We start from the raw sequence: 27,289 nt of genomic DNA on the forward strand, positions 1-27,289 counted from the left end.
ATCAATGCCATGTACTGAACAGTTTAAAATACCAGTTCGCATTACAAGTCATACATTTTCCCTCAGTGCTACTTATTACAGTAATAATTATAAATAAAAGGACTACAAGTTTTAAGTAGTATACTTGTCTACGGATGAAGGTGTTGGGTTACATAATTAAGGATATAACATTTAAAATATTGCTACACACCGTGAGATTGAGTGAAGAGTTTGTCGTATGCACAGCTTCAAAACTCAATTGCACTCTATTCCACAACTTACCTCGATCCCTTTCTGGTACAGCAATAAAACACTGGCGTTTATGTTTGCAACAAATGAGGTCAAGTTGACATTTGGTTACGTAAGTGCAAGCATGTGACTAAGTCGTTCTGACTGAAACAAATAAATTTGAATGTTTTTAATTGGGATCGAAATCATTTTTTTTCGTCTTTTTCATGCATGATGGATAGGAAGACGGTTCTCTGTCTGCTCTGTTATTTCAGTTTCATGATTGCAGGCTCAGGTGAAAGTATCATTTTTTAATATTCTGTGCATGCATTATCAGATGGATAGAGATCTTTAGTAATGGCAAAGCCGCTGCGAATATTTCTTCATTTTGTATTGTTATGCTTTCAAGTTCAAATAACAATTTCAATATGTGAAAATCATTTGTTAAAAAAGTATTATCATCTAAAACAACTATTTAGCCATTTATTAAAATGTCGTACTTGGAATAATTTCTCTGTATATTCATTCCTCCAAATACTATTTAAGGAACTTAAATTTAGATCATAGCCTGTCGAAAAAATATTTGCGTCGTGGTATTCTTGTCGTGAATCCAGTTTTAAATTCAATAACATAAAACACAAAATAAATTGTTATTCGTTGATTTGATATATTCAATAAAGGGGTCCGACAGTAGTTTTCATTGCGCAATATTTCGCGCATCATAGTAAAATGACGCGTATTTACTGTTTTAAAGCAATTTTTTTACTTGATTAATAAAATTAAATAATTTAATTTTAGTTGTAGCACGTCATTTGATTGGTTAAAAGATTTTATCCATTTCGCATAACATAACTTGCCTACGTCACAAAACGTATTACTCCGCTTGACGTTACTTTTAAAATAATGCTCAATTTGAAGCCTTTTTCCGGAGGAAATATTGTCTCATTGTCACACTGAAATTAAATTATAAGGAATGAAGCTTATTTCAGCTTATGTTATCCGATATAACAAACTTGGGGCAGTTTACGCTTTCTTATAAACCACTTCGCGGTTTATAAAGCGTAAACTACCCCAAGTTATGTACGTTATATCGGATAACATAAGTTGAAATAAGCTTCATTCCTTAAACAAATTTAAGAAATTACAGGTTTAAAAATGTAATTACAATCTTAAATAAGTAAATTTTTAACCCATTTTTCAACTGATAGGGAGGTTGACGTCCTTATTGTGTGTTTTTGACGTTATGATAAACTGAAACTCTTAAAGAAAGATGTAATATAAACGTTATTAAATAAAAAGTAATAAACATACGTCCTTGAAATTTAAACCATAGAAATTTGAGAATCTCTCCATTATTCTTATCATTTTTTCATATTTTACCTTTTTGCCCGTCATAATTTGTAGCACTTGATAAAAACAGGAAAATTCGTTAAGTTTTGGCCTTTTGAGATGCCCCCTCTTGTAATATGTTACTCATCATATATTTTAGTTTGAATAAAACTCTATATGTATTGTAGTATTTGTATAATTTGCTTTAAAGTGCTAAAAAATGACACTTTCCTATATAATCCTATAGTAAATGTACCTATATTTTGAGACGACCCCTTAAAATACCTGGACGCTGGTACAAACTTTGCATGTACACTATAGTTAATTTAAGTTATATGTGGTATAAAAATAAAGAGTTTCACTATTGTAGTTTTCACACAATAAAACGCCAGTCGGCCCCTTAAATATTCATTATGAGAATTACTCTTATTTTGCAAATGGACTTTTCCGAGGAGCTCTGACTTTTACAGTTGACGCTTACTTTTACACTAGGTCTACATGTACGGTAGCGCTTTTCTAATATCAATATTTAGCTCAACATTTAATTAAACGCAAATAACGGGTTATTTCAATGCACATTTAAGTTGTCCCTGAAGAAAACGACAACCACCCGACCTTCAACACCCGGTCTTCACATGTTAGTGCCCTTAACACCATACCTATGAACACTAGAAAGGTTTTTTTTTATGCATTATCAATTCTGTACTTCCGTACATGATACAAGTTTAAATGTCCAAGTAAACCGTCAACTGTAGAAGTCAGTTGTTCTCGTAAAAGTTCATTAGCAACACTTTTGTGAAGCAATAGTATGAAACAGTTTGATTTTGGCGTGTTTGACTTCTACCATATTTATGTGCAACAGAAAGATTTTGCCTAAAACTTAAGATGTTTGATGATCCAGGGGCCTAGTATATTACACAAGTCTTTTCTCTGGGGATCAACATTTGTGATCTTTTGACCTTACAGCTACTGACTTCTATTGGAGAAACTTTAACCTTCGATCGTCATCAGCTGCTATACGGGGGCATCAGCATTTCACAAGCGCATCTTTTTCCTTTTCTTTTCATTAGTCAGGTGGCCTGTAGGGTCATATACTTTGGTTAAACCGGACACTGGTTGTCCAGAAGGCTGGTATGATGGATGGCGAGAACAAGACACTGAGGATGTTAGTAATCAAAATAGATGGACCCGACGTAATCATTTCTATGGTAAGCAGCACCAAGCAACACCAGATATTTCACGAGGATTGTATTACTTTTGCTAAAATCTGAACGTATTGGTCAAATAAAAGAGAAAGGCGACAAGATTACAAATAGAGTAATTGAACTTTTAAAATTACGCACTTTCAGATGCAGGTAGATACTTTTCGGACTCCAGCTTGCGGTTCTACTATTGTACCAAAACTCCCTATAATTATTATGGTCGCGGACACTGGCCTAAAGGGGACTACTGCATTTTACGGCAAACTTACTACTGTCCAAAAGGTTAGAAACGATTGAACAAACAAATACTAGTTCAGCAAAAATGTATATTGAATAAGAAGAAAATACTTTTTTGTTAATTAAACATGGACTTATTTACTATACAGGTTTTCGAGAGGGAACCGTGCGCTGGGATGACGAGGACTATGTAAATGGAAACGATTATAAAGAATATGTACCTGCTGGAACATTTGACGATGATACTGAGATAGAGTACTGCTGCAGGTATACTTTTCCTAGCTAGACGCCTCGATAATTTAGCTACAAATTGATACAGATCTACTACGGAAGCCCATTTAGAATCTATCAAAAAATATTTTTGAATTCGCTATAACGATTTTTAGAATTCGTTGTAACGAATTTAATTTGTTATAACAGATTTATTGAACTCGTTATAACGAATTTAATTTGTTATAATAGATTCATTGAATTCGTTATAACGAATTTGATTTGTTATTACAGATTCATTGAATTCGTTATAACGAATTTAATCTGTTATTACAGATTTGTTGAATTCGTTATAACCAAATTCTTGAATTGGTTATAACGAATTTAATCTGTTATTACAGATTTGTTGAATTCGTTATAACCAAATTCTTGAATTGGTTATAACGAATTCAATAAATCTGTAATAACAGATTAAATTCGTTATAACGAATTCAATAAATCTGTAATAACAGATTAAAATTCGTTATAACGAATTCAATAAATCCGTAATAACTAATTAAATTCGTTATAACGAATTCAATGAATCTGTTATAACAAATTAAATTCGTTATAACGAATTCATTAAATCTGTTATAACAAATCAAATTTGTTATAACGAATTCTAAATATTTGTTATAACAAATTAAATTCGTTATAACGAATTCTAAAAATCGTTATAACGAATTCAGAAATATTTTTTGATAGGTCCTAAATGGGCTTCCGTAGATCTACAGATCCAAGCATTGTAAAAACTTTGATTTACAGGGACATTTTTATCACTTTCTTCGGGTATTACTTACTCGTATTATACTTTATACCCTTCCCTGCGTAAAACATGGTTTCCTTTAATTATACATATACACTTTATTCCTGATACTTTATTTACCTTTAAGCAGTTCCAAACAGCTCTATGGAATATAAGTACGATACAGTCCAAATAACTGTTTCTTACTTCTATTCTCAATGACCATGTAGTGCAGGGCAGCATCGAAAGCAAGTTTTTAACTTGCCTAGATAGCAGAGCGGTCTAACGCGCTGTTCCTGTACTGCTAGGAGACAGATTCCGTAGATTCCGTAGGTCAAGAATTCAACCCCGGGCTGGGGCGGAAGTGAGTATCCTTGTAAAAGTGAATTTCTCTTTGCTCTCTATCTTAATATTCCTTCACTTAGGGCAGTTATATAAGTTTAAGAGTTGTTGTAATTTGTGCTTAATAAATAAAATTAATATCATCACAACATGTATTGGTAACGATCCTCTAAAAACTAATGTCCAAATAACTGTATCTCACTTCTACTCTCAATGACTGTGTAGTGCAGGGCAGCGTTGTGAAAATTGGATCGGCATCGAAAGCAAATTTTTAACTTGCCTAGATAGCCGAGCGGTCTAACGCGCTTTTCCTGTACTGCTAGGAGACAGATTCCGTAGGTCGAGAGTTCAACCCCGGGCTAGGGCGGAAGTGAGTATCCTTGTAAAAGTGAATTTCTTTGTGCTTCCTATATTAATATCCCTTCACTTAGGGCAGTTATATAAGTTTAAGAGTTGTATTTTGTGCTTTATGAATAAAATTAATATCATCACAACATGTATTGGTAACGATCCTCTAAAAACTAATGTCCAAATAACTGTATCTCACTTCTACTCTCAATGACTGTGTAGTGCAGGGCAGCGTTGTGAGAACTGCATCGGCATCGAAAGCAAGTTTTTAACTTGCCTAGATAGCCGAGCGGTCTAACGCGCTGTTCCTGTACTGCTAGGAGACAGATTCCGTAGGTCGAGAGTTCAACTCCGGGCTAGGGCGGAAGTGAGTATCTGTGAGTGTTGTCGTTCCCGCTATGCTCCCTCATTCTCTATCCAGTGTTGTCGTTCCCGCTACGCTCCCTCATTCTCTATTCAGTGTTGTGGTGAGAGAATGAAGTTCGGCACAGTCTTTGACATTTAATTTAGTGAACATTAAATGTGATGAAAAAATTGCATGCTCATTAAACTCTGTTAACTAGACTTAGTGCTTCATGTACAGATGTATATATACAGAATTTTTATATTAAAAATGTTGTGTATAATATTTCTTTTCAAAATTCCATTTCTACGTACATGTATCTGGTAAACATTAAATTGCCGGAGAGGTACTATACCTAGCAAAGATTCCGGAAATGAAAAGAAATAAATGTCGCGGAAAAAAAGAAATTGTCGGAAATAAAATAAAGAAATGTCGGAAATGCCATGCCGATTTCCGGAAATGAAATGCAGCGGTCTTATCTTTATATAAAGTACCAAAACAAATAGAAAGATCTCTTTTATATTGTTAGTCTGAACTTTTAAAAATAACGCCTTACATGACTTTAAAGCTGACATGAATTCTTAAAAACGCAACATTTTCATCTATGTACGACTTGTTTCATACCAACTATAGCCGTATTCCGCCATATTTCTTTCAGATATCTTGTCTCATTGTAACGATATATATACCCCAATGCGCTCGTCACACTTGAATGATTTTTTGGATTGGGTATCGACTTGTGCACATCTCCTTTGGTAAAGCATATGAGAATACATGGGGTGATCAACACATTTCAAAACCAAAATAAACAACATAATAATCATATTTTTGTATGATTATTGATTTGAATCAAAAGAAAAAAAATGCAAGTTTGGAAGAGAAATTTAGATGCATGAGTACGTAGTTTTACAGTGCGCCGATTTATGCAGAATAAACTTGAAATAAAAAGCAGTAAAAGAACTATATGCGGTATATTGCATATACTTGCCCCCACAAAAGTCACATTTTGAAAACTTCATGAAATGTGCTGAATTCAATAAATTGTATGAGAAATATAAATTAACAGAACATATTATAGTTTCAAAGCAGTTTATTCAGTATTTTTGCTTTTATGACGTCACAAACTAGTCCGATTTTATAGCCTTTTTCAGAACGAGGACAAAATGGACAAAATTTCAACAATTTTAGCTTTAGAATTTATAGAGCGCATGTATGTTCAGGAACAATATTTACATATTTCATTGATATTAACATTCTACACATTGTATCAAAATATTGATCCTGAACACACATGCGCTCAGTGACTTTTGCTCAAAATATCGAAGAAATATATACATTATTCTGTAGAATTCGTAAAAAACTGAAATTTACGTCATGTTTGTGACGTCATTACGTACATATGCCGTCATAACTTATGAAAATATTCAGTGCTTACGGAAGCGTATTAGTGCCACGCAATATTTTTTTTAAAGTTGGTAATTCCAACTTTAAAGTTGGAAATTCCAACTTTAATCTTGGCTTTTCCAACTTTAAAGTTGGTAATTCCAATTTTAATCTTGGCTTTTCCAACTTTAAAGTTGGTAATTCCAACTTTAATGTTGGAAATTCCAACTTTAATCTTGGCTTTTCCAACTTTAAAGTTGCTAAAGTTGGAAGAGAGGACGGGATTATGTGGAGTTATATTATGGCACTTTACAATAGAAAATAGATATTAGCACATTAAAATAAATTGTTGAACTCTTTTTATCTGTGTTTGTTTTATTTTTTTTACCTTGACCTTCCTTATGACCTTACATAAAACTTCCAACTTTAACTTAGAAATCTTTATATTCCTTTAAGTTCTCTTGTGTATTTCTATTGATAATAAATTCATATAGATGTTTTTTTTTTTCAAGGGGGGGGGGGGGCACCCCAGCCAGAAATACTCAGTATGTTGACAAGCAAAAAATTAATAAGTAAATAAATAATAAAATCCTTCCTCAAACGTTAAAAATCAAAGTTGGAAAAGCCAAGATTAAAGTTGGAAAAGCCAAGATTAAAGTTGGAAACGCAAACTTTTAAAAAAGTTGGAATTTCCAACTTTGAAGTTGGAAAAGCCAAGATTAATTACCAACTTTTAAAGTTGGAATTACCAACTTTAAAGTTGGAAAAGCCAAGATTAAAGTTGGAATTTCCAACTTTAAAGTTGGAAAAGCCAAGATTAAAGTTGGAATTTCCAACTTTAAAGTTGGAAAAGCCAAGATTAAAGTTGGAATTACCAACTTTAAAGTTGGAAAAGCCAAGATTAAAGTTGGAAGCCAAGATTAAAGTTGGAAAAGCCAAGATTAAAGTTGGAATTACCAACTTTAAAGTTGGAAAAGCCAAGATTAAAGTTGGAATTACCAACTTTAAAGTTGGAAAAGCCAAGATTAAAGTTGGAATTACCAACTTTAAAGTTGGAATTACCAACTTTGAAGTTGGAATTACCAACTTTAAAGTTGGAAAAGCCAAGAATTTCCAACTTTAAAGTTGGAATTACCAACTTTAAAGTTGGAAAACTTTACGCTTCCGTAAGTGCTAATACGCTAATACGCTTCCGTAAGTGCTTTGAAGTCAGCACATACTCCCCTGTTTAAGAACTTAATTAAATATTACCTCAATCAAAGTTTGATTTGGGGGGCAAATATTGGTCATTACCGCATAAAGTTCTTTGCAAACACATTTTGAAATTATATCATTTGAATGGAACAAAACAACCAACGTCTTTGATTTGCAGGTCCTATGCAATTGATGCATATCGAGAAAACGCATCGAACGCTGTAAACGTACCCATACCTGGTAATAAGGTTACTGCATCAGTTCGAAGATGTGCACAAGTCAAGTGATATACACCCTGAATTCCATTTATTGAAATATGCATCACAAAAAAGAAATAAACTCCACAAAAGCTCAATAGTAAACACACTGTCACTACTCCGTACAGACTAGCACGTCGATACACTTAGTCCGTGCTGATCAGATTTTGGTCAGGGAAAATAGAAGTTATTTGGTATTTGCGCGGCTGAAAGGGGGAGGGGTATTATAACTGCTGTTCATAAGCTATAGTTGTGAATTGTTTATCTACATGTAGTTCTGATATACAGTATGATGCAATATATATTCGTACAAAATGGCGGCGTGTTTACACTCGCGACGAAAGTAGGTCAACATTATAACTCGTTTATTCCATTTCAGAAATTAAATAAATCAAAAATAACTTACCTAGTACTTTGTAAGGTGACCCTTTAAGCGTATTACACTTAGTAACAGTCCCGGAATGGTCCTGTACAGGCTTTTGACATACTCTGGTGTAATGTCGGTCTAGATGCGCTGGATTTCACGGAAGAGATCGTCTTTGTTCTCAATTCGCCCTATCCTTCCTTGAAGTTTTCTTTTAATAAGGAGCCACAGATTTTCAATTATATTTAAGTCTGGACTCTGGGCTGGCCAGCTCATCGTTGTAATCCCGTTCCTGTGCAAATAATCCTGAGTCGAACGTGCACGGTGTACAGGGGCATTGTCGTCTTGGAAAACATAATTTCCAGTCGGAAAATGACGGGCTAAAACTGGCCACAAATTGTCATCTAAGATTGTCTGATACTTATCAGCATTTATATTTCCATCCACTTCAGAAATAGTGCCGACTCCATGCCAGGTGATACATCCCCAGATCATTACTTGGTGACATGGTTTTGTTTTGCGCCCCTCTACCAAATCCGGCCTCCAATCTTCTCCCCGTTTCCTCCAAATATACACACGAGAGTCTTGTCCCACAACAATCTTGGATTCATCTGAGAATATAACTTTTCTCCAAAAGTTGTCAACAGTGAGTTTTCTCTTTTCACGACACCAAGATAAACGCTTTCTCCTATTTACCTCTCGAATTACCAGTTTTTTCTTTGCAACCCGTCTCACGAATCCATTTTTATGCAGATGTAATTGTACAGTCCGTTTAGATATAGGCCGTTCCTTATTTTCATTGAATTTGTCCGTTATATCCTGTAAACTCTCTCTTCTGTGGGTTTTTACGAGCCTTTCTAGCTTCCGATAGTCTCGGGCTGTCACGACAGGTTTCCTGCCTCGTCTCGGTATGTTTTCTATGAAACCTCGGCGTTCTACACGATTCTTAAAACTGGCGATTGTAGTCCTGGACACATTTAATGTTTCTGACACGTAACTGATAGTTTTTCCTTCTTGTAATAATTTCCAAGCGATTTCTTTTACCTGGTTGCTTAATTCTTTCCCTTTTCGCCCCATCTTGTTTTCGCCGGTTCAGATTTGTTTACGTAGCAGACGACAATAAAATCACGTGACACATGAAATGTCACATGATTAAAAATAACTCCTGAAATCCCAATCTCTATTTATAAACTACTTTATTTCCCCTATAAATATGTAAGTCGGAAAGCGCATGCAAACAGGTCGCCATTCTGTACGAATAGATATTGCATCATACTGTACATTCTATACAAGGTCGTGCATATAGTCTGCAGTTGGTTTGCGTCGCTAAATTTATTTGTCAATTATAACTGATTATTTTAGTACTAATCTCAAATCTAAACCAAGTAATTTGATGTACGGTAATAATTTACTTCAAATCTTACAAGCAATAAAATGAACCAGAATACAAATTTTTATGTGTTCATCTATACATTCTTTAAGACATACACACATGGAGAAAGGCCATCCCCTGTCCAGGCTGACATTTAGGCATTTGATTTTTTGGACGGGGGGGGGGGGGGGGCATGCAAAAATGATTGACATGACCGTTATTTAAATATCATTTCTGCCGAATTCAGTTTTGAGATTTTTTTTTACTTAATCACAAATTTTATTTACAACATGTACAGACAAGAGTAATGTTTATTTTTGAAAAAATTACTTGCATTTTTTTTACAATCAACCCACTGTGCTTTCAACCTTTGATATTTTCCCTGACCAAATAAAATGATCGGCATGGGCCACGTGTGTCCAAGCATCTTTTACTGTTGAGTTAGCAATCGATTACATGACTTCTGAGAAGTATTTTTCAATAAAAGTAAAATAGGATAATTCTTTCGACATGTGCACATCCTGTAACGATAGCAGTATTCAGGTAAATGTTTTTTATCACTGCGTTTGACGCGTTCTCTCGACCTGCATGGGTGTTTGGTGTACATGTATGTATTCCGTGTTAGTTTATTTTCTATATTGCAGCAAATAACATTCAAAAATAATTTAATTCTCGGTATAGTTCTATTTTTTTGTTGAATTTTTACTTTTCAAACATGTATTTGGTCAATGTATGGACTTCTAAAAACTTTGTTATCGGAGATCTGTTCATGTCGACAGTCAGGCTAGAAAATCACTCAAGTGAAACAATTGTACAAGGCTATATATAGCAGGTATAGGTGACCAAAAATTTTCAATTAAAGCTGAACACGATTCGTAAAAGAAATCTGTCCGCCATTTTTGTTCCCGAGTCTCGCCACTCTGCAGACCCCTATAAATAGGGCAGAACTTAGTCACTGTTCAGTGTAATCAGTCGACACCGGTGAAGATGGACGTATGATATAAAGAACTCGGTAGCGAGACTAATAACGTAATACTTCGTCTTATGCAGGAAAATAAGATACCAAATAAGTTTACAATTATAGTTGTATAAGTCAGTGCAATATACAAACAACAGAGATGTACATAACTGCAATAAAATATAAACAAAGGTTATACAAGATAACCAGCACGAACACGGGTCGCCATTCCACGCCGATACCCGTGACTATAAAGCAGTCAGGTGTAACGAATGCGACGAGTATACCCTAGTATAATGTATCGTAGATAATGCTATCGAAAATGGCGTATGCCTATTTACGAGTCGTGTTCAGCTTTAAATATGGCGGAATCGAAGAAATATGGCGGACAAAGGCGTACAGGAATGTAGTAAGTCGTACAAAGATGAAAAATGACAATAATGATGGCTTTTTAAGAGTTCATGTCAGCTTTAAGGTCATTGGCAATGCAAGGTTTCCGGAGAAAAAGGGTTTATACATAGGTTTTCTCATTTATGAAAAAAAGTCATTGAGAGTGATCTCCCGTATGGAATTCTCTAGGCGCTGAAAACAAATAAAGCATATGTTACAGACTGAGAGGTAAACAAAAGCAAGTGTGTTTTTTTATCGGATATAATCAACTCTACAGTAATAAAAGAAAAGCAGCGATGGGTTTGTTTACATTGTGCTGAGGGGACAGACAGTCAACATGTTGTCATTCGGAATAGGCACATGACTGCTGGGAAGTGCAAAGATGTGAGATTATAATGCTGAAAGTGGTGATAGCTAGGTAGACCAGATGAGAATGATTGTATAGATTATTGTGAATGAGGCACCATTAAAAGTTACTATAAATCCTTGCAAAAATGTTTTATGACAGTTCGCTTCCAATAAAATAAATTATAGAATAGAAACAAACAACCAGTCTCTTGATCATTTTGAATATTGATTAGATGTTAAGGGAAATAGCTCAAATTTAAAGAACAGTGCTGGTATTTCTGTGTTTTGTTTCAATATTTGCATTTTCAGCCAAAGTATATGCATGTCATCGGAAATAAGGTTTCAACAATGTATTTTATGTATAAACCTTATGAAATAAATGGGTTTTGGAGAAAATGTATGGTTAAAAATAATATAGGCCCATTTTATCAACATTTTACATAGGAAATGCATTGAAAATTGTAAAAACATTGATTTGACAAAATTTATAAAGGAAGGCTCGCTTGATGGGTAAAATGGACCTGAATTGAACCTGTTTGGTACCATTAAACCTGTTCAAAAAATCTTGAAAAATTCTATCCGAAAGCCAGAAACGTTGCCAATGTCCTTAACTGAAGAAATTCCTTATCCCAAGTGTGGAGCTAAGATCGATAAAGAGTACATGTACTTCTCTGGCTTCCTGTAGTCTTAACAATTATCTTTTGTTCTTTGTTTATAATCATATTTTGGTCCTTTATTTGTGGATAGTGTAAAATATAACCTAACATTGAATTTGATCTCTATTTACATTTACTGCAGAAACAAAATACGTGATTGTAATGTTCAGTTAAAGACTAAAGCAGCTCACTCTATATGGAAAACATATATACATCAGGGGATTGTTTTACAAAGAACTTACGACTCACACCAAAAACTTAAGCTGACTGTATAATTTTATAAAATTAATGATTCTTTTTGAAATAGCTGGCAAGAAAATATCTTGTTAAATTCTTTTTTTAAAGATTAAAACTAATTTCAAATCAACGTACATGTGCAATAAAAAGTTATCAGCAGTTTGAAAGGTCTAAGTTTTTTTTTTTTTTTTTTTAAAACACAGTTATCAGAATAGGTCCGCCCTCTGTATTTCAGATATCTTCTTGTCATAAAGGGAAATTTTTGGACAGGGTTTATTTTCTTAGCTTAAAAAACTAGAGTAACAGACAGGGCGGATCTTAAATAGCAGTTATCAGAAAAGATCGGCCCTCTGTACTTCAGTTATCTTCATGTCATAAAGGGAAATTTTTGGACAGGTTTTATTTTCGTAGCTCAAAAACTAGAGAAAGAGACAGAGCGGGCCTTAAACCGCAGTTATCAGAAAAGGTCCGCCCTCTGTATTTCAGATATCTTTATGTAAAAAAGGGAAATTTTTGGACAGGGTTAATTTTCGTAGCTTATAAACTAGAGAAAGAGACAGGGCGGACCTATATCGCAGTTATCAGAAAAGGTCCGCCCTCTGTATTTCGATATCTTCATGTCATAAAGGGAAATTTTTGGACAGGGTTTATTTTCGTAGCTCAAAAACTTTAGAAAGAGACAGGGCGGACCTTAAAACGCAGTAATCAAAAAAGGTCCACCCTCTGTATTTCAGATATCTTCATGTCATAAAGGGAAATTTTGGACAGGTTTTATTTTCGTATAGCTCAAAAACAGAGAAAGAGACAGGGCGGACCTTAAAACGCAGTTATCAGAAAAGGTCCGCCCTCTGTATTTCAGATATCTTAATGTTATAAACGAAAATTTTTGGACAGGGTTTATTTTCGTAGCTCAAAAACTATAGAAAGAGACAGGGCCGACCTTAAAACATAAAAAAATACATCCACAATAAAGACTGATTTATGGATTAAATGCTGCTTAACGTCGCTCTCGAGACTTTTTCACCCATACTTGCCGCCAATGAGCTACAGATTTCGTCCTTTACTCGGCACTTATGGCCATTGAGTAGGAGGGGTCTTTTTCGTGCCAGCACCTACTGCGACACGGGACCCCAGTTTATACGTTTTCATCCGAAGGACCGATTTCCACGTCCCAAAAAGGGATTCGAACCTGCTACGTAAGGATCAACTCCTCACTTCGACGCTCTAACCACTGCGCCACGCTGGCGACATGCACTCCATTTAATGCTATTGGTTATGAATTTCATTTCTTTTTACAGTCTAATTTGAATATATAAGCAAGGAATATACTTATAAAATCTACGTAAGATAATTCTTTCTTACACTTTTTAAAGATCATCTTTAGAATTGAAAATTTAGAAGTAAAATTTCAATTGCTGTAACATCATTGGCGTCGGAAGTAAATTGGAAGGGGGGGGGGCTATTTCAAAGGGAAAAAATTGTCAAACCTCAAAAAGAAACTTGACAAGCACAAAAAAGAAAAAGGAAATTTTTCACGGGGGATGGGTAGGTGATTTTAACTTTTTTCAGAACCAATTTTTTTCCCAAACACTACCACTTACCTGACTACACTGCAACGTGCCCGTTGAAACAGTGGTTAAATTTACGTCCCAATTTTCACTGCATATATTAATATGACGATCTTTGCAAAAAAGTGCCCCCCCCCTCGGTTTCGACACCTATGTACATTGAGAGAGTAAATTTCTTAAGTCACGCCTATTATTATATTATTATACAGGTAATTCATTATTCTATGATGCTGTGAGTTCCTTTAACTTTTTCTGGTTCGTGACATGCGCTAGTAGTTTGTTTTTATTTTTTTTAAGTGACAAGAAGTCAAAACTGTAATGATTTCAATCAACGATCCAGCGTATGTACATTTGCAGGGGATATGTCTTCTGTATTGTACATCTGCATACGATCTTGAATATCTGTCTGAACGCAACAAAACAAACTAATTACAAACACACTTAAAAGAAACATCTAACGTTAACCAAGTAGCTACCACGAAGTTTTTGATGCGTCATGATTTTAAAAGACACTTTCTATTTAATTTAGAAAAAAAAAATTGTATGCAAGTCAAGTTTCTCTTTATTATGTATTGGTTGAAAAGATTCTCCCTATAGCTAGTAAAACAGTGGATAGGGAGAAAAAAATCTCTACTGAAGCAGTATTTCTCTGGTGGAAAATCAAGTCGGGATTGTTTCTTATAGATGCTAACGGGAAATACTAGCACGCCAGGCTTCTGAAATTGGGGTTGTCTTTAAACTCAAGCTCTTTTTTCTGGGGTAAAAATGTCGGATATAAAGGTACAATACCGGTATTCTTTAATACTTTAAACTTTTTTGAAACGTATCCGCGTGATTTTACTACGCCCTATTACCCCCCCCCCCCCCCCCCGCCAAAAAAAAAACATTTAGGAGGGGCGTATAAAATGTTCGGATTTTTATTGAAACCGAGATATTTAGTATAAATATATTATTAATGCAGTGCACAGAGATTTTATATGAGTGACATGTATATCAAATATGAATAATAAAGGCATTAAAAAATCCAGCAATTTATCGACTTTGGTCTGATTTCTCCAATTAATGCACATTTACCTTGTCCCAGAATAATATTTAATAGGCTGCATATCATTTCCGGAATTTTCAAAAAAAAAAAAAAAAAAAAAAAAATTGAACTTTTCATTTCCGACAGTGTTTACATTTAAAAAGTTTTCATCTCCGAAACTTGTCCAGTTCATGTCAGTAATTTTTAAGCAATGAAAAAAAAAATCAAACTTCCGTTATAAAAATTCTTAAGGGACTCCGACCCTTAGCCAGGAAGGACAACTCTTTCATTTATAATTTAATTCAAAAAGTCTTTAAATGAAGCTTGAAAATTAAATACAACAATTTGTCGAAATCTTTTAACCTACACAGAGGCTGCCGTCAAGGAGACCCTTTGTCTCCATATCTATTTCTTATTTGTGCAGAAAGCCTTGCAATCAGCATTCGAAACAATAAGGATAAAAAGGGGATTCAATTTATGAATACTGAAAAAAAGTTAAGTATGTTGGCAGATGATACTTCTTTAATATTAGATGGAAGTGAAAGATCACTCCAAACAAGTCTCACTATTCTTAAAAGATTTGCGAATATGTCAGGCTTGCATATAAAATACAGTAAAACTCAAGTAGTTTGGATTGGGTCTAAAAAAGGCAGCAATGATACGCTAAGTACAGATCATACATTAGAGTGGGGAAAAGTAACCTTCAAATTATTAGGCATTGACTTTGACACAGCTCTGTGCAGAGAACTGATAATCCTATAAATATTATTGCCTCACAAATAAAACATAATATCTATCTGTACAAATGTATAAACAGAAACATCTCCTTAGGTGGGTTGATATCCTCTATTAAGGTATTGTATGAATTACAAAAATATATATCTTATAAAAATAATGAAAAAGAATCTTTTGATGAAAGCTGGAGGCCATTGACTGATTTATTTTCTTAATCATCTCTCTCTCTTTCTCTGTCCCCTTCTCTCTCTCTCTCTCTGCCTCTGCAGTTCTCTCTCTCTCTCTCTTTCTCTCTCTGTCACTCTGTCTCTCTCTCTCTCAATGTTTTCCTTTTGTAAAAAAGTTTTTCAAAAAGCAATAAATTATAAAAGAGAAATACAACAATTTTCATTATATTCCTCCCAGTGTGCTTCAAGGTTCTTTACAAAGCTCCATAAATCACTTCTAATTTCATATCATGTTAATAAACATTGGTATCTAAAAATGCTTTTTCGGGATAAAAATTTCTACTTTTAATTAGACGTTTCTGAGAAGTTGAAAGAACCTTGAAGCACATTGAAAAGCATATAATGAAAATTGTTGCATAAAAGATTTAATTTTCAAGCCTCATTGAAAGACTTTTTGAATTAAATTATAAATTAAAGAGTTTTCCTTCCTGGCTGAGGGTCGGAGTCCCTTAAAGTAAAATATTTTAGATATTCAAATAAAAGGCCTTGCTTAGCTGTCAAAGAAACTTGACTGATTTGACCCTGGGGCAGATATAGGTATTGTGAACTTTCACTTAACTCTAACTAGACATAATATTGTATAAAGAGTGTATGTACGAGGGTCGTTCAAAAATTACGCGGACTTGTTGCACAGAAAAAATATTTGACGACATAATCGGGCAAAATATCACACATAATATAAAAGAATCTTTACTTATATGGTCTTCAAAATTTCATATCAAAATGTTGTAAATTGGTATCAATTCTGAGTGATTTTTCAGGACATATCAGTAAGTCACGGAGCAGCAAAATCTTCGACGTCACAGGCGTTATAAAAAAAAATATGTGATTGAGCTTTCATTTTCTTAACATTTTCCCAAGAGTTCATGTACAGTTTGAGTTACCTTGTCTACTCAATATCCAAACACCATTTCTTGTCAAGCTTAAAATCTATTAAAACAAGTAAAGAATATAATTTTTTGTTTTAAAACCAAAAAAAACTGCAGGTATTTATGAGATATAGTGTGATATTGGTGACTCTCAATCACGTTCTTTACAGTCCGGATAAAGTTTTCGTCGATAATCTTCTTCCAGTACTCCCGTAAAGCCTTTTTACATAGGTCTAACGGTCTAAAATTTCAATTTGCTATTTGAGGACGAATGTCACGAATGCCCTAGTTTACTACATGTTTTATTATGCATATTTTGGATCTATGTTGGCGATATCTCGAGCATTACACATTAAACAAAAGTGTGGTGCGCCGTCAATTCAGGAGACGTCATTTTCACAGTTGTTTTGACGGGAATCACATCAGAGAAAAATCACTTTATTTCTGTTAGTACTTCAAATATCACGTCAGAAATCTAAATGCATAATAATAATACAACAATTTAAAGACACATTTGAGAAATTTGTCGAAAAATATCGCGAATTATAGAAAATTAATGAGTTAAATTTTGGAGTCTGCATGCTTTTCTTCAAATTTTTTGTCGTGCTCCGTACCTCTCCATCAGCGATATCAACATACCGATAATTTTAGTAGAATTCTTTTAAAATACAGAAATTTTGCTCAAAATTTATTGGTATCTTTAAGATACAAATCTCTGTGAAATTTCATAACTATATGACGTCTGTAAGAGTAAAATTTAGCACAGTCCGCGTAATTTTTGAACGACCCTCTTAATGATTAGATTCGAAAAAGAAACGTGATTTGAATTAATAATAATATTAGATAATACATATATACAATACCCTGTTAAAAATCTATTTCCATCTTTGTTATATATCTTAACCATAAAATGCGATATAGTTATCTTTAAAAAAAATCCAAAAATGTGAAGAAAAAAAAAATAATGTCGGAAATGAAAATAAAAGTGTCGGATTCCGAAATAACAACAAAAATTGTCGAAAAATGCAATGCGAAATTTAGGAAATGAAATGCAGATATCCAGTAGATATAATAATTAGCCTTTAGATAGGTAAAAAAACAGTGTTAACTTATAAAAACACAGGGGATATGGTACTGGTGTGTTCCCCGAATGGCTACTCGAAAAAAACAAGTAATTATCACACTCAATTTAGGGGCCCTCAAAGGGGTACAGGTAGACTAATCTGTGTTTACCTGGATAACCAATATTTTATAAATCAGATATATTCATTCAATTTTATTTTAATTAGGAGTTTTTTTTATTTTCCGAAATATACTGAATAGAAAATAGATAAATAAATATAAATAGATAAAATTAAGATTTAAGAGAAATAAAATTTTCATTGTACCTTTAATTTTATTTTTCAAACTTTTCAATAGTATTGATTGAGAATTTACTAATTATTATCCCCTTTTTGTGATTCATTTTCAAACTCTTTTAAATAAATCAATACAAATGATTTTTTTCCTTCAAATAATATAGATATTTATGTATGATAAATGAAGTATTTCTCTATAAAGTTTTGTCTAATTTAATTCTTTTTATTTTTCATTTTTAATTATCAAAACATTCTTTTAAATCATCATAAAAAACAAAAGTTTATGTTTCAATTTTTATAATACATATACGGACTCTGCATCTGAACTTCATCACCTTGAATAATGATCCCTTAGTTGTGATGAAACATATGGAGATGGACTGAATAAATTGTAAATATAATTGTAAATATGTGTGATATGAAAGTGATATATAATGTGAAAGTCAGTGCTGTTAAACAATAGAACTTCAAGATAATTTATACTTTTTAATATGTTTTGTGCTTGTAAAATGTTTTATTTAAAAAAATATGTATACAAAATATTTATTCATACTAGTGCTCAAATAAAAAAAAATGATTTAAAAAGTCATTTTATTTTATTTAAAATCTGTTAGATTATTCATACAGGTAAGTGTACCTGTACCCCTTAGAGGGCCCCTTAATTGAGTGTGATAGTTACTTGTTTTTTCCGAGTAGCCATTCGGGGAATAAACCTTGGTAGTTTAGGTTTTCTCAAACGAGACAATTATAGGCTAACCCCAACTGCCCAATCCGCAGGCATGTTGTTTTTACAATAACGGGTGTAGGGTAGTACACCGTAACATAAGCCCCTGTCACAGTGACCCTCCATTTATTGACAATATATTAAACGTAAAGAATGATCTTTTTTATTAATACTATAAAAAAATACGAGGGTTGTCCCAGAAAAACGCGAACATTTTTAATATCTTTTGTTTCACTAGGACTATAGAGTTAAAAATTTACGGCGCTGCTGGAGGGCCAGGTAAAAAAAATAGTTTTATTTGTTCGGACAAATTAGAAATTCGTTCGGACCAATAAGTAATTTGTTCGGACGAATTAGACATTTGTTCGGACGAATTAGATATTCGTTCGGACAAATTAGAAATTCGTTCGGACAAATTAGTTATTTGTACGGACGAATTAGAAATTCGTTCGGACAAATTAGTTATTTGTTCGGACAAATTAGAAAAAAATGTAAACAACTGTCAGGACACCGCGATTTATGTGCGATTTGGACCAAGACGTTTCATTTTATTTTGATTCTTTGCAAAATAACTTTAATGAACAACATTATCAATAAATATTTTGAAGATAAGTCGTTTTAATGTTGATCTCTTTCTAATAATTTTTATGTACATATTCACTACCCTGCATTTATTAATCATGACATGTGAATGATTTTTGAAATACATTTATGATAAATATGTCGCCGATATGTAGCTGAAATATTGCCGATTCGGCTTAAAACATTCAATCAATTAATCTGGTACATATGCGGTGTATAAAATGAAAAAAGATCCTCCTTGAGTTTTTAATTAAATATTCCTGTCTGTGAATTAAGAAAACTTCACAAAAATGAACCTGTTCCGTTCGTACTGATCTCAGGTTGTTCCTATGACTCGCGAGCCGGTGAATTAAGATGTCAACCGGTCAATCTGGTATCCGGGGTATTCCCTGTACGCTTTTACAGTTGAGTACCATTTCGAAGGTTTGTTAGGCCAATGACTCACTAGAAAGGGGAATAATGAAACCAACCCCCTTTATGGGGAAAATAAATCATGAATGAATGAATGTCAAAATATTTTCAAGTAACACCCCCCTCCTCTATTTAAAAACGATCGATTGTCTTAATCATTGAGAAGCTTAACTTGCATCAAATTATGTTGTGTTTTTAAATTTTACTGCACTTTCTAGGAACGTACATGAATTCATCTATTTTTTATCCTTTTCCCGGAAAGGGGTGTGTGTTTAATTTGGTCAATATTATACCTGCGTGTTTTAATTCATGCGCTTTTCCGATATTTAAATATAAAATAAAATTTATATAGACACTTAATGATAGTTTTTAACGATCTTAGAAAGAATCCATTGGAGATGGACTTATGAGATTCCCTCTTTTTGTTCCTTTATCACAAAATACTTAAATGTGGGAACAGCGGTATGGAAACAAAACTACAAATGTTCTAGCTAGTAAGCCCCACCTTAAAAAAAATTAAGACCCATTGAATAAGAGGCTAGATATTTTGAGTCCGAAGTTTTTTTTAATATAATACAATACAGCCACGTAGCAGCGTTTTTGAAAGTGGAGGGGGGGGGGGGGGCTGTGAAAAAAAACCCACCGGAAAAGTTGACAAGCAAAAAAAAAAGGGGGGGGCACAGGAAAAGTTGCCCAAAGTTGACAGTCCTATTTCGGGGGGGGGGGTACTTTTTCAATGCCAATTTTTTCCCGTACCAATTGCCTGCAGTATGAATAAAACCTTAAGGAGTGGATTTCATCTTTTAAAAGATGACTGACCACTGGCACCCCAGTGTTACCAATTTAACACCAACAGCAAAAGTTGGTCTGGTAGAATCAGACGATGTTTATTTATGACAAATCTTATGAGTGTGTCAGGGATGGGAGTGAAAAGATGTTTGATAAGAAGTAACTGACCCTTTGAATTTACTAGTGGGCTCTCAGATAATATACTTTCAGAATGGCAGACTTTAGGCCTATAATATATACCGGTATAGAACTATTATTTCCGAATATTTACAATCAACATACCCGACTTTAATAGTACATGTCTAGTTGCAACGTGTGAATGTCATGATCCAAAGAGCTATTTATGTATTAAAAAGGGATGAATCTTCCTGAATAGACAAATTGTATATATCTCTTTACAAGATAACTTGTGCAAACATCTAATTTGTCCGAACAAATATCTAATCCGTCCGAACAAATAACTAATTTGCCCGAACGAATTTCTTATTCGTCCGAACAAATAACTAATTCGTCCGAACGATTTTCTAATTTGTCCGAACAAATATCTAATCTGTCCGAACAAATAACTTATTTGTCCGAACAAATTTCTAATTCGTCCGAACGAATTTCTAATTTGTCCGAACAAATAGAAACTATTTTTTTTACCTGGCCCTCCAGCGGCGCCGTAAAAATTGGCATACATCATGACCAACATTTTTTTGAATAATGACTGAAAATTTCAGTGAAATATCTCTATAAATAAAATTTTCCTCTCAGGTAAACGAATCTTTCAAATCGGTTGTCGACGCAACACTGACGACGTCAGAAAGTATCTCGTAGTGTTTACGAATTTGTTCTGGAAATTGTGCCTCTGTTCATATTCATTTTTAAGCACGCATTCGGCAATGTACTAGTGTTTAAAGCAATATGAGCTGCATTTTTGAAAATTTTATTTTGCTGGTAATATGTGTTATTATGATTAATCTGTATGTAATCTAAACCCTAATGATCAATAAAACCAAAATAAAGTTTAAAAATGTTTCAGAAGAAATATTTCTGTATAACTGAATATACATTATGATATAAGAAATCATTATTGTACAGGACGACAATAATTCAATTTTGCTTCAATCAAAGCGTATAAAAAGTTCTTTCATAGCAAAAATGAACAACAGATGTTTATAAATGTTCTATTTTTCTGTCATTGAAATAATTAATTACAAATTTGCAACATTTTTTTTTAATGTCAAACATGCAGCTCATATTGCTTTAATTTTATTCTAGGTACCAAGTTATACATCTCAAATACTAGTGTTACATCCACGTACCGACGAGAATTTCTAACAATACACGCTTCTTGACCCAGTTTTCACTTCACCTGATATTCAGGTATATGATTCGGGTGTCCTTGAAATTGACCCAGCTTTTAGTGATCACAAAGCAACTTATATTGCACTAGCCTCGAATATAAATTACAATCGCGCTTACAAAAGAAAGATATGGGATTATAAAAATTGTGACTTTGACAAATTAAATTCCTTAATACAAAATTGTGACTGGGATAAATATATCAATGATGTCGACAATATAGACGCGGCTACCGACAAATTTTCAAATAAATTTCTCTGATGTGTTAGACAATCTTTCTGTGAAAAAACAATTACTATACGTCCACGAGATAAACCTTGGATGGACTCCACTCTGCGTAAAACTCTAAGACTTAGAAATAGATTACGAAATAAAGCATTAAGAACGAAGAAAGATTCGGATTGGGCTGGATTCAAAAAAGTTCCAAACACGTTCAATAACATTAAAAAATATGCTATAGCTAATTACTATGACAATATAGAAATGCACCTAATAGACGCAAACTAAAACAACAACAAATTATATTGGAAACTAATGAAGGACGCATTTAATATTAAATCATCCAATGATATCCCTCCATTACAAATTACTATAGATAATGGGGAAAATAGCTTAGCCAGAATTATTTTCAAACACGTGTATAATTATTTTCATTATAACAATTTATTTTATCGATATCAAACGGTTTTTTACCTGGTCATTCTACAGTGTACCAACTTCTAAAAACTTAAAGTATTGTGCAAAGTATAGATGAAGGCAAATCGTGTTGTATAGTTTTTTGTGATCTATCTAAAGCATTCAACAGAGTATGGCACAAGGGTCTTCTTTTCAAATTACAAACGTATGGAATATCTGGTGATCTTTTACTGTGGTTTACAAGTTACTTGAGAAATAGATCACAAAAAGTTATGTATAAAGATCTGCTATCATCCAACCTCAATATATATGCAGGTGTGCCTCAAGGCTCAGTTCTAGGTCCTCTTTTATTTTTTATATATATTAATGATGTTGCTGAAAATATGCTTACAATGTGTAGATTATTTGCTGATGACAATTCACTGCAACATGCATCATATAATGTACTAGATATAGAATACAGGTTAAACCATGATCTTGATGTTTTAGATAAATGGTCGAGTAAATGGCTTTTAAGATTTAATCTAGCAAAAACAAAGGTTGTATTTTTTTCTTTAAAACATAGACCTGTTTTACCTAACTTGTATTTTCAAGGCAATGCACTGGAGTTTGTATCGGCGCATCGCCATTTGGGTACATTGTTGTCACAAAATCTCAGCTGGTCTGAATATATAGATAGTATTGTTAATAATGCTGATAGGAAATTGGGGTTATTGAAGAAGTTGAAATTTTCAATAGATAGGAAAAATCTTTCTCTTTTGTATACAACATTTGTAAGACCTACACTTGAATATGCTTCAATTGTCTGGGATGGTTGCTCTTTATCTGATGTAGAAAAACTTGAAAAAGTATAATTAATGGCTGCTTGAATAGTTACTGGTCTTCCGATACTAGCTTCAAGAGAATCACTCTATTTTGAAACAGGGTGGGTACCTTTGAAAAACCGTCGTTACCAATCAAAAATGATTACAATGTTCAAAATTAATAATTGTGATGTACCGGAATATATACAAGATATAGTCCCAAGAAACGAGAACACACATCAAGATACAATACACGAAATAAATAAAAGATCAATTAACTATCCCGAGAGGCAGGTTAGAAATATTTAACAAATCGTTTGTACCTGATGCAGTTAAAAAATGGAATTTATTGAATACAGATACAAGGGAAGCCATCTCAGTCAATTCTTTTCGTAAGATTAAAAGTGATAATAATCCTAAAGCACCATCATATTTGTTGTTTGGTAAACGTATACTAACATTATTCATACTAAATTAAGGCACAACTGTGTATTGAACCAAGACTTATTCAAACGTAATATCATTGATTATCCCATTTCTCTTGTGGTAGACAGGAAGATGCCTATCATTTTTTCTTTGTTTGTAAAAAATACTGTAATGCTCGAAGTAATCTTTTTGACTATCTTTTTTGACTTGATTTAAACATCATAGATGTACACCTACTGCAATGGGGCAACGAAAATCTTTCAATTGAAGTAAACATTGGCATTTTTGCCGCTGTTCATAAATTCATAAATGAGTCCTGTACATTAGTTAGATATATTATTGACTCTTATTTGTACACGTTTTTGCTACTATTTTGCATGACAATTACTATGTGTTTTTTTAAGGAGAAGAACTAGTAAGTTGTTAGAACTTGTTTCTTATCCTTTTGCTTGTCAATAAAATATGTTCAAAACAACGCGCGGTATTCAATTTGTCGGCACGACCGCGAGGAGAATGACGAATGCCAGATATTCATTTAACAACCACATGATAGCATAAAAATTTCATCTCATACGTAAAAAAAATTAACTCAATTCGGTTAAATCACAACAAATATGGCACGTGCTTTTTTGAGGACAGTAAACAGGCTTTGACTGATCGCATGTTGCTGATGACTAATGCCGCACTGGTAAACAATCATTCAGTATGAATTGGCCAGTGTTATCGGGGTATTGTTATACCCCCGCTTGAGAAGTTGGAGGGTATTAGTAATCGGTATCGTCCGTCTGTATACCGTCTGTCCGTATGTCCGTCTGTTTGTTACGATTTGGGTTACGTATATCTCTTATCCGCAACTCCTCTTATACCAAAGAGTGAAATTTATTATTATCAGTTAAAGATCAAGTTTGAATTTCGACTGTATAGCTTCATTGATTTTTGACAGAATTATGGTATTTTGAATTTTTTATATTCGTTTAATTAAGATCGGGTTCGTACTGTGCTATTCCGATGGTCGACATGAATATGAAACGAGAAAATGACGTTGGAAAATTGAGTTGAATTTTCGTCTCTATGTGGATTGTTTTTATTAGGTTAAAGGCATTCACAACCTCAAAATCAAGCAGTTTTACCTTGGACATAACTTTTGCATATTATAGAATGACACCCTGAAGAAAAAGGGGAACCCGGTATGGGACATGTGTTGCTTATGCAATACTCTCAGAATGCTTGTTTTGCTAGGTTGTTGAAAATATAACATTCATTTTGAATTTATAAAACACAAAAATTTAGGTGTCATTTTAGGTCTTTTTTATTCACATAAATCTTAATTTTTCAACGCCAATTTAATGTTAAAAATAATTATCATTAATCATTTAAGTAAACTGATTCCATAAATTAAAGTTAATTTAATGTTTAACATTTTAATATATTTCTAATTTATTGCCAAATTAATTTTAAATAGTTAAATGATTTTAATACTAGTAACTCAAGATTAATGCTAAATGCACACACTTGACTGTGAACATATGTAATAGAAACCAATAAGTTCAATTTAATTAATTCAAATCGATTAAAATGTCAATAAATAGCAAATGTATTCGAAAATATTCTTACCACAGTGTCAAGAAATACTTATATATCGTATAGTACATGTAATTCAATATATTAGCCACATCTATTTGGTTTTACACTATGACATAATTTAAACATTTTCCAAGTTTAATTGGAGTATTCTTTCTATCATAGAAATGATGGATATTATGGGACAGCAATAGAACTACCAACAGAACGGCCATTTTATTTGTTGAGATTTAGAGGTTATTGTCAGCTTGTCAAGGGAATGTATGTTATAGAAGAGTATGTCTATTCTGATGACGAGGATTTCAACAACAAAAACAGGGTATCTGGAGCTTATCCATCTGATGCTGGAGGCAGCGACCATAAATTGTATTACTGTTACTATTACAAAAAATATTACTAGTACCCTGTGTAAAATTGGTATTCATTGATCTTTTTGTGTTAATGATGAGATATGTATTGTACATGTATTCTAGAAAATATCAATCTTCATTTAAGTTTCTTTCATGCATGAATTTCGCAGGTCCTTTTTTTCGAATTTTAAAAGAAAAAAAAGACATTTAGGGCAAACTGACCATGGTTCGGACGGTTCTTGTTTTGCTTACAAGCAATAAGCTGTTGTTCCGAGTGTCAGTGGTCTAGACTCTTACTATCAACTGGGAAGTGTTTTGGAACATTTCGGGTTTTATCAATTGTCAATATATCACCAAAACACTAAATACCTCTGTTCCAAATAGAAGTTAAACTCATTAAGCCATTTTTACCATGGTTCGAACGTATCTGACCAAGGTTCGGGCATGATAATACACAGTAAACAAATGTTGTTCTTTTCTTTAATAACAGATATGCAATATTTACAGGCTCGTAGTAGCGACCAGCGAGAGCCCCCCTTTTCTGAAACATAACATTTTTCTATTGAAATTTAAAATCATAGATATTTATTGAAAGTCTGTCCCCTTCTTTTGTTGTAGCATTGTTACATCGTAGTGTTTGGTAAATACATTTCGGCATTTGATAAAATTTAAACGTGAAAGAAAGTTTGACCCCCTTTGGAGTTTGGACCATTTTCTATGGGGTCGTTCGTTTGCTAGATTTTTAAAAATTTTCTTTTCTTGTCAAAGTTTTAAAAGATAAGTTGTTATAATTTATTATTTTTTTTTATTTCTCTCCCAAACCCTTCAAAATCGAGAGTACGTGTCTGATTTCTTTCAAATACTACATATAGAGTCGCATGACAAAATAAGAAACATCCAATAAGATTTTGATATCTTTCCCATTCCTAATAAAAATTTGTTGGATTTTTTAAAATTATTATTTTAAACTAGCCCTCTTTTTCTTTATCCATCTTTCCTCTTTTTTGTGTTCTAGTTTGTCTTTATAAGTATCAAATGAGGTATGTTGACAAAAGTTTCGTCATATCTGGCCTGGGGGCCATAAAACTGAGACGAGCTCACTTTTGATCTCAGTCTCACTTTTTCACTATATATTCCTTTGGGAAAAGTGAGACTGAGATCAAAAGTGAGCTCGTCTAAGTTTTATGGCCCCAGGCCCTGGGCTTAATTATGTCGCAGTTTCAATTTCAGTAAGAAATCATAGCCGTAGTCAGCGGTATCAACTCTGATAACTACGTGCTGAGAGAGCTTCAAGCAACTGCATGACAATCGTTTGAGTTCGTCTGTAATTTGCAATGAAAACACACTGAAAAATTAATATAAAAGAAATCATTTCTATTGCTTGATCACCCCTCCCATTTTCTTCGACTGTAACCTCAAATATGTCGAAGTTTTCCTCAAAACAACGAGACCGAGATTGTGGAATTAAAAAAAAATAATTGTATTTAAATTTTATTGATTTCGCTAGTTCTTGCTCTGTCAATGCATATTTGGAAGGCCATATTTCACTCGAAATCACCATTTGTTCCAAATACCACCGCATATTCCAGTAAAGCAAATATACGCTAGTTTTGCTTTAGATTATCTGATTCCTTTGTTTGCAAGTTCGTGTTATGTATTCAGTTATCTTCAATCTTTTCGTCTTCTTCAAGTGAAAGT

General features: G+C 33.3%; 1 protein-coding gene across 2 annotated transcripts; it reads left to right on the top strand.

Moving 5' to 3' along the window:
• The first annotated feature begins 413 nt into the window (after nt 1-413).
• Nucleotides 414-26,696, top strand: LOC134267262 (uncharacterized). 2 transcript variants are annotated; one of them, XM_062749484.1, is made up of 5 exons: nt 414-502; nt 2,607-2,744; nt 2,892-3,020; nt 3,125-3,242; nt 25,407-26,696. In XM_062749484.1, exons 1-5 carry the CDS (start codon nt 439-441, stop codon nt 25,639-25,641), a joined length of 684 nt encoding a protein of 227 aa, XP_062605468.1. In that variant the 5' UTR covers nt 414-438; the 3' UTR covers nt 25,642-26,696. The 2 variants fall into 2 exon arrangements, with proteins under 2 accessions (XP_062605468.1, XP_062605467.1); XM_062749483.1 differs by having other exon boundaries at nt 2,886-3,020; nt 25,407-26,694.
• Nucleotides 26,697-27,289: the final 593 nt, after the last annotated feature.

Source organism: Saccostrea cucullata, unplaced genomic scaffold (genome assembly GCF_032062105.1).
Source record: "Saccostrea cucullata isolate Sc308-1 unplaced genomic scaffold, CSIRO_AGI_Scuc_v1 ctg1734, whole genome shotgun sequence".
Classification (NCBI taxonomy): domain Eukaryota; kingdom Metazoa; phylum Mollusca; class Bivalvia; order Ostreida; family Ostreidae; genus Saccostrea; species Saccostrea cuccullata.

Excerpts from the sequence above, each read along its gene's own strand:
- LOC134267262 (XM_062749483.1), top strand. The coding sequence starts at position 439 with ATGATGGATAGGAAGACGGTTCTCTGTCTGCTCTGTTATTTCAGTTTC. Across the intron at positions 503-2,606 it reads TTTCATGATTGCAGGCTCAG|TCAGGTGGCCTGTAGGGTCA; the intron begins GTGAAAGTATCA and ends TCTTTTCATTAG. Across the intron at positions 2,745-2,885 it reads CCGACGTAATCATTTCTATG|ATGCAGGTAGATACTTTTCG; the intron begins GTAAGCAGCACC and ends ACGCACTTTCAG.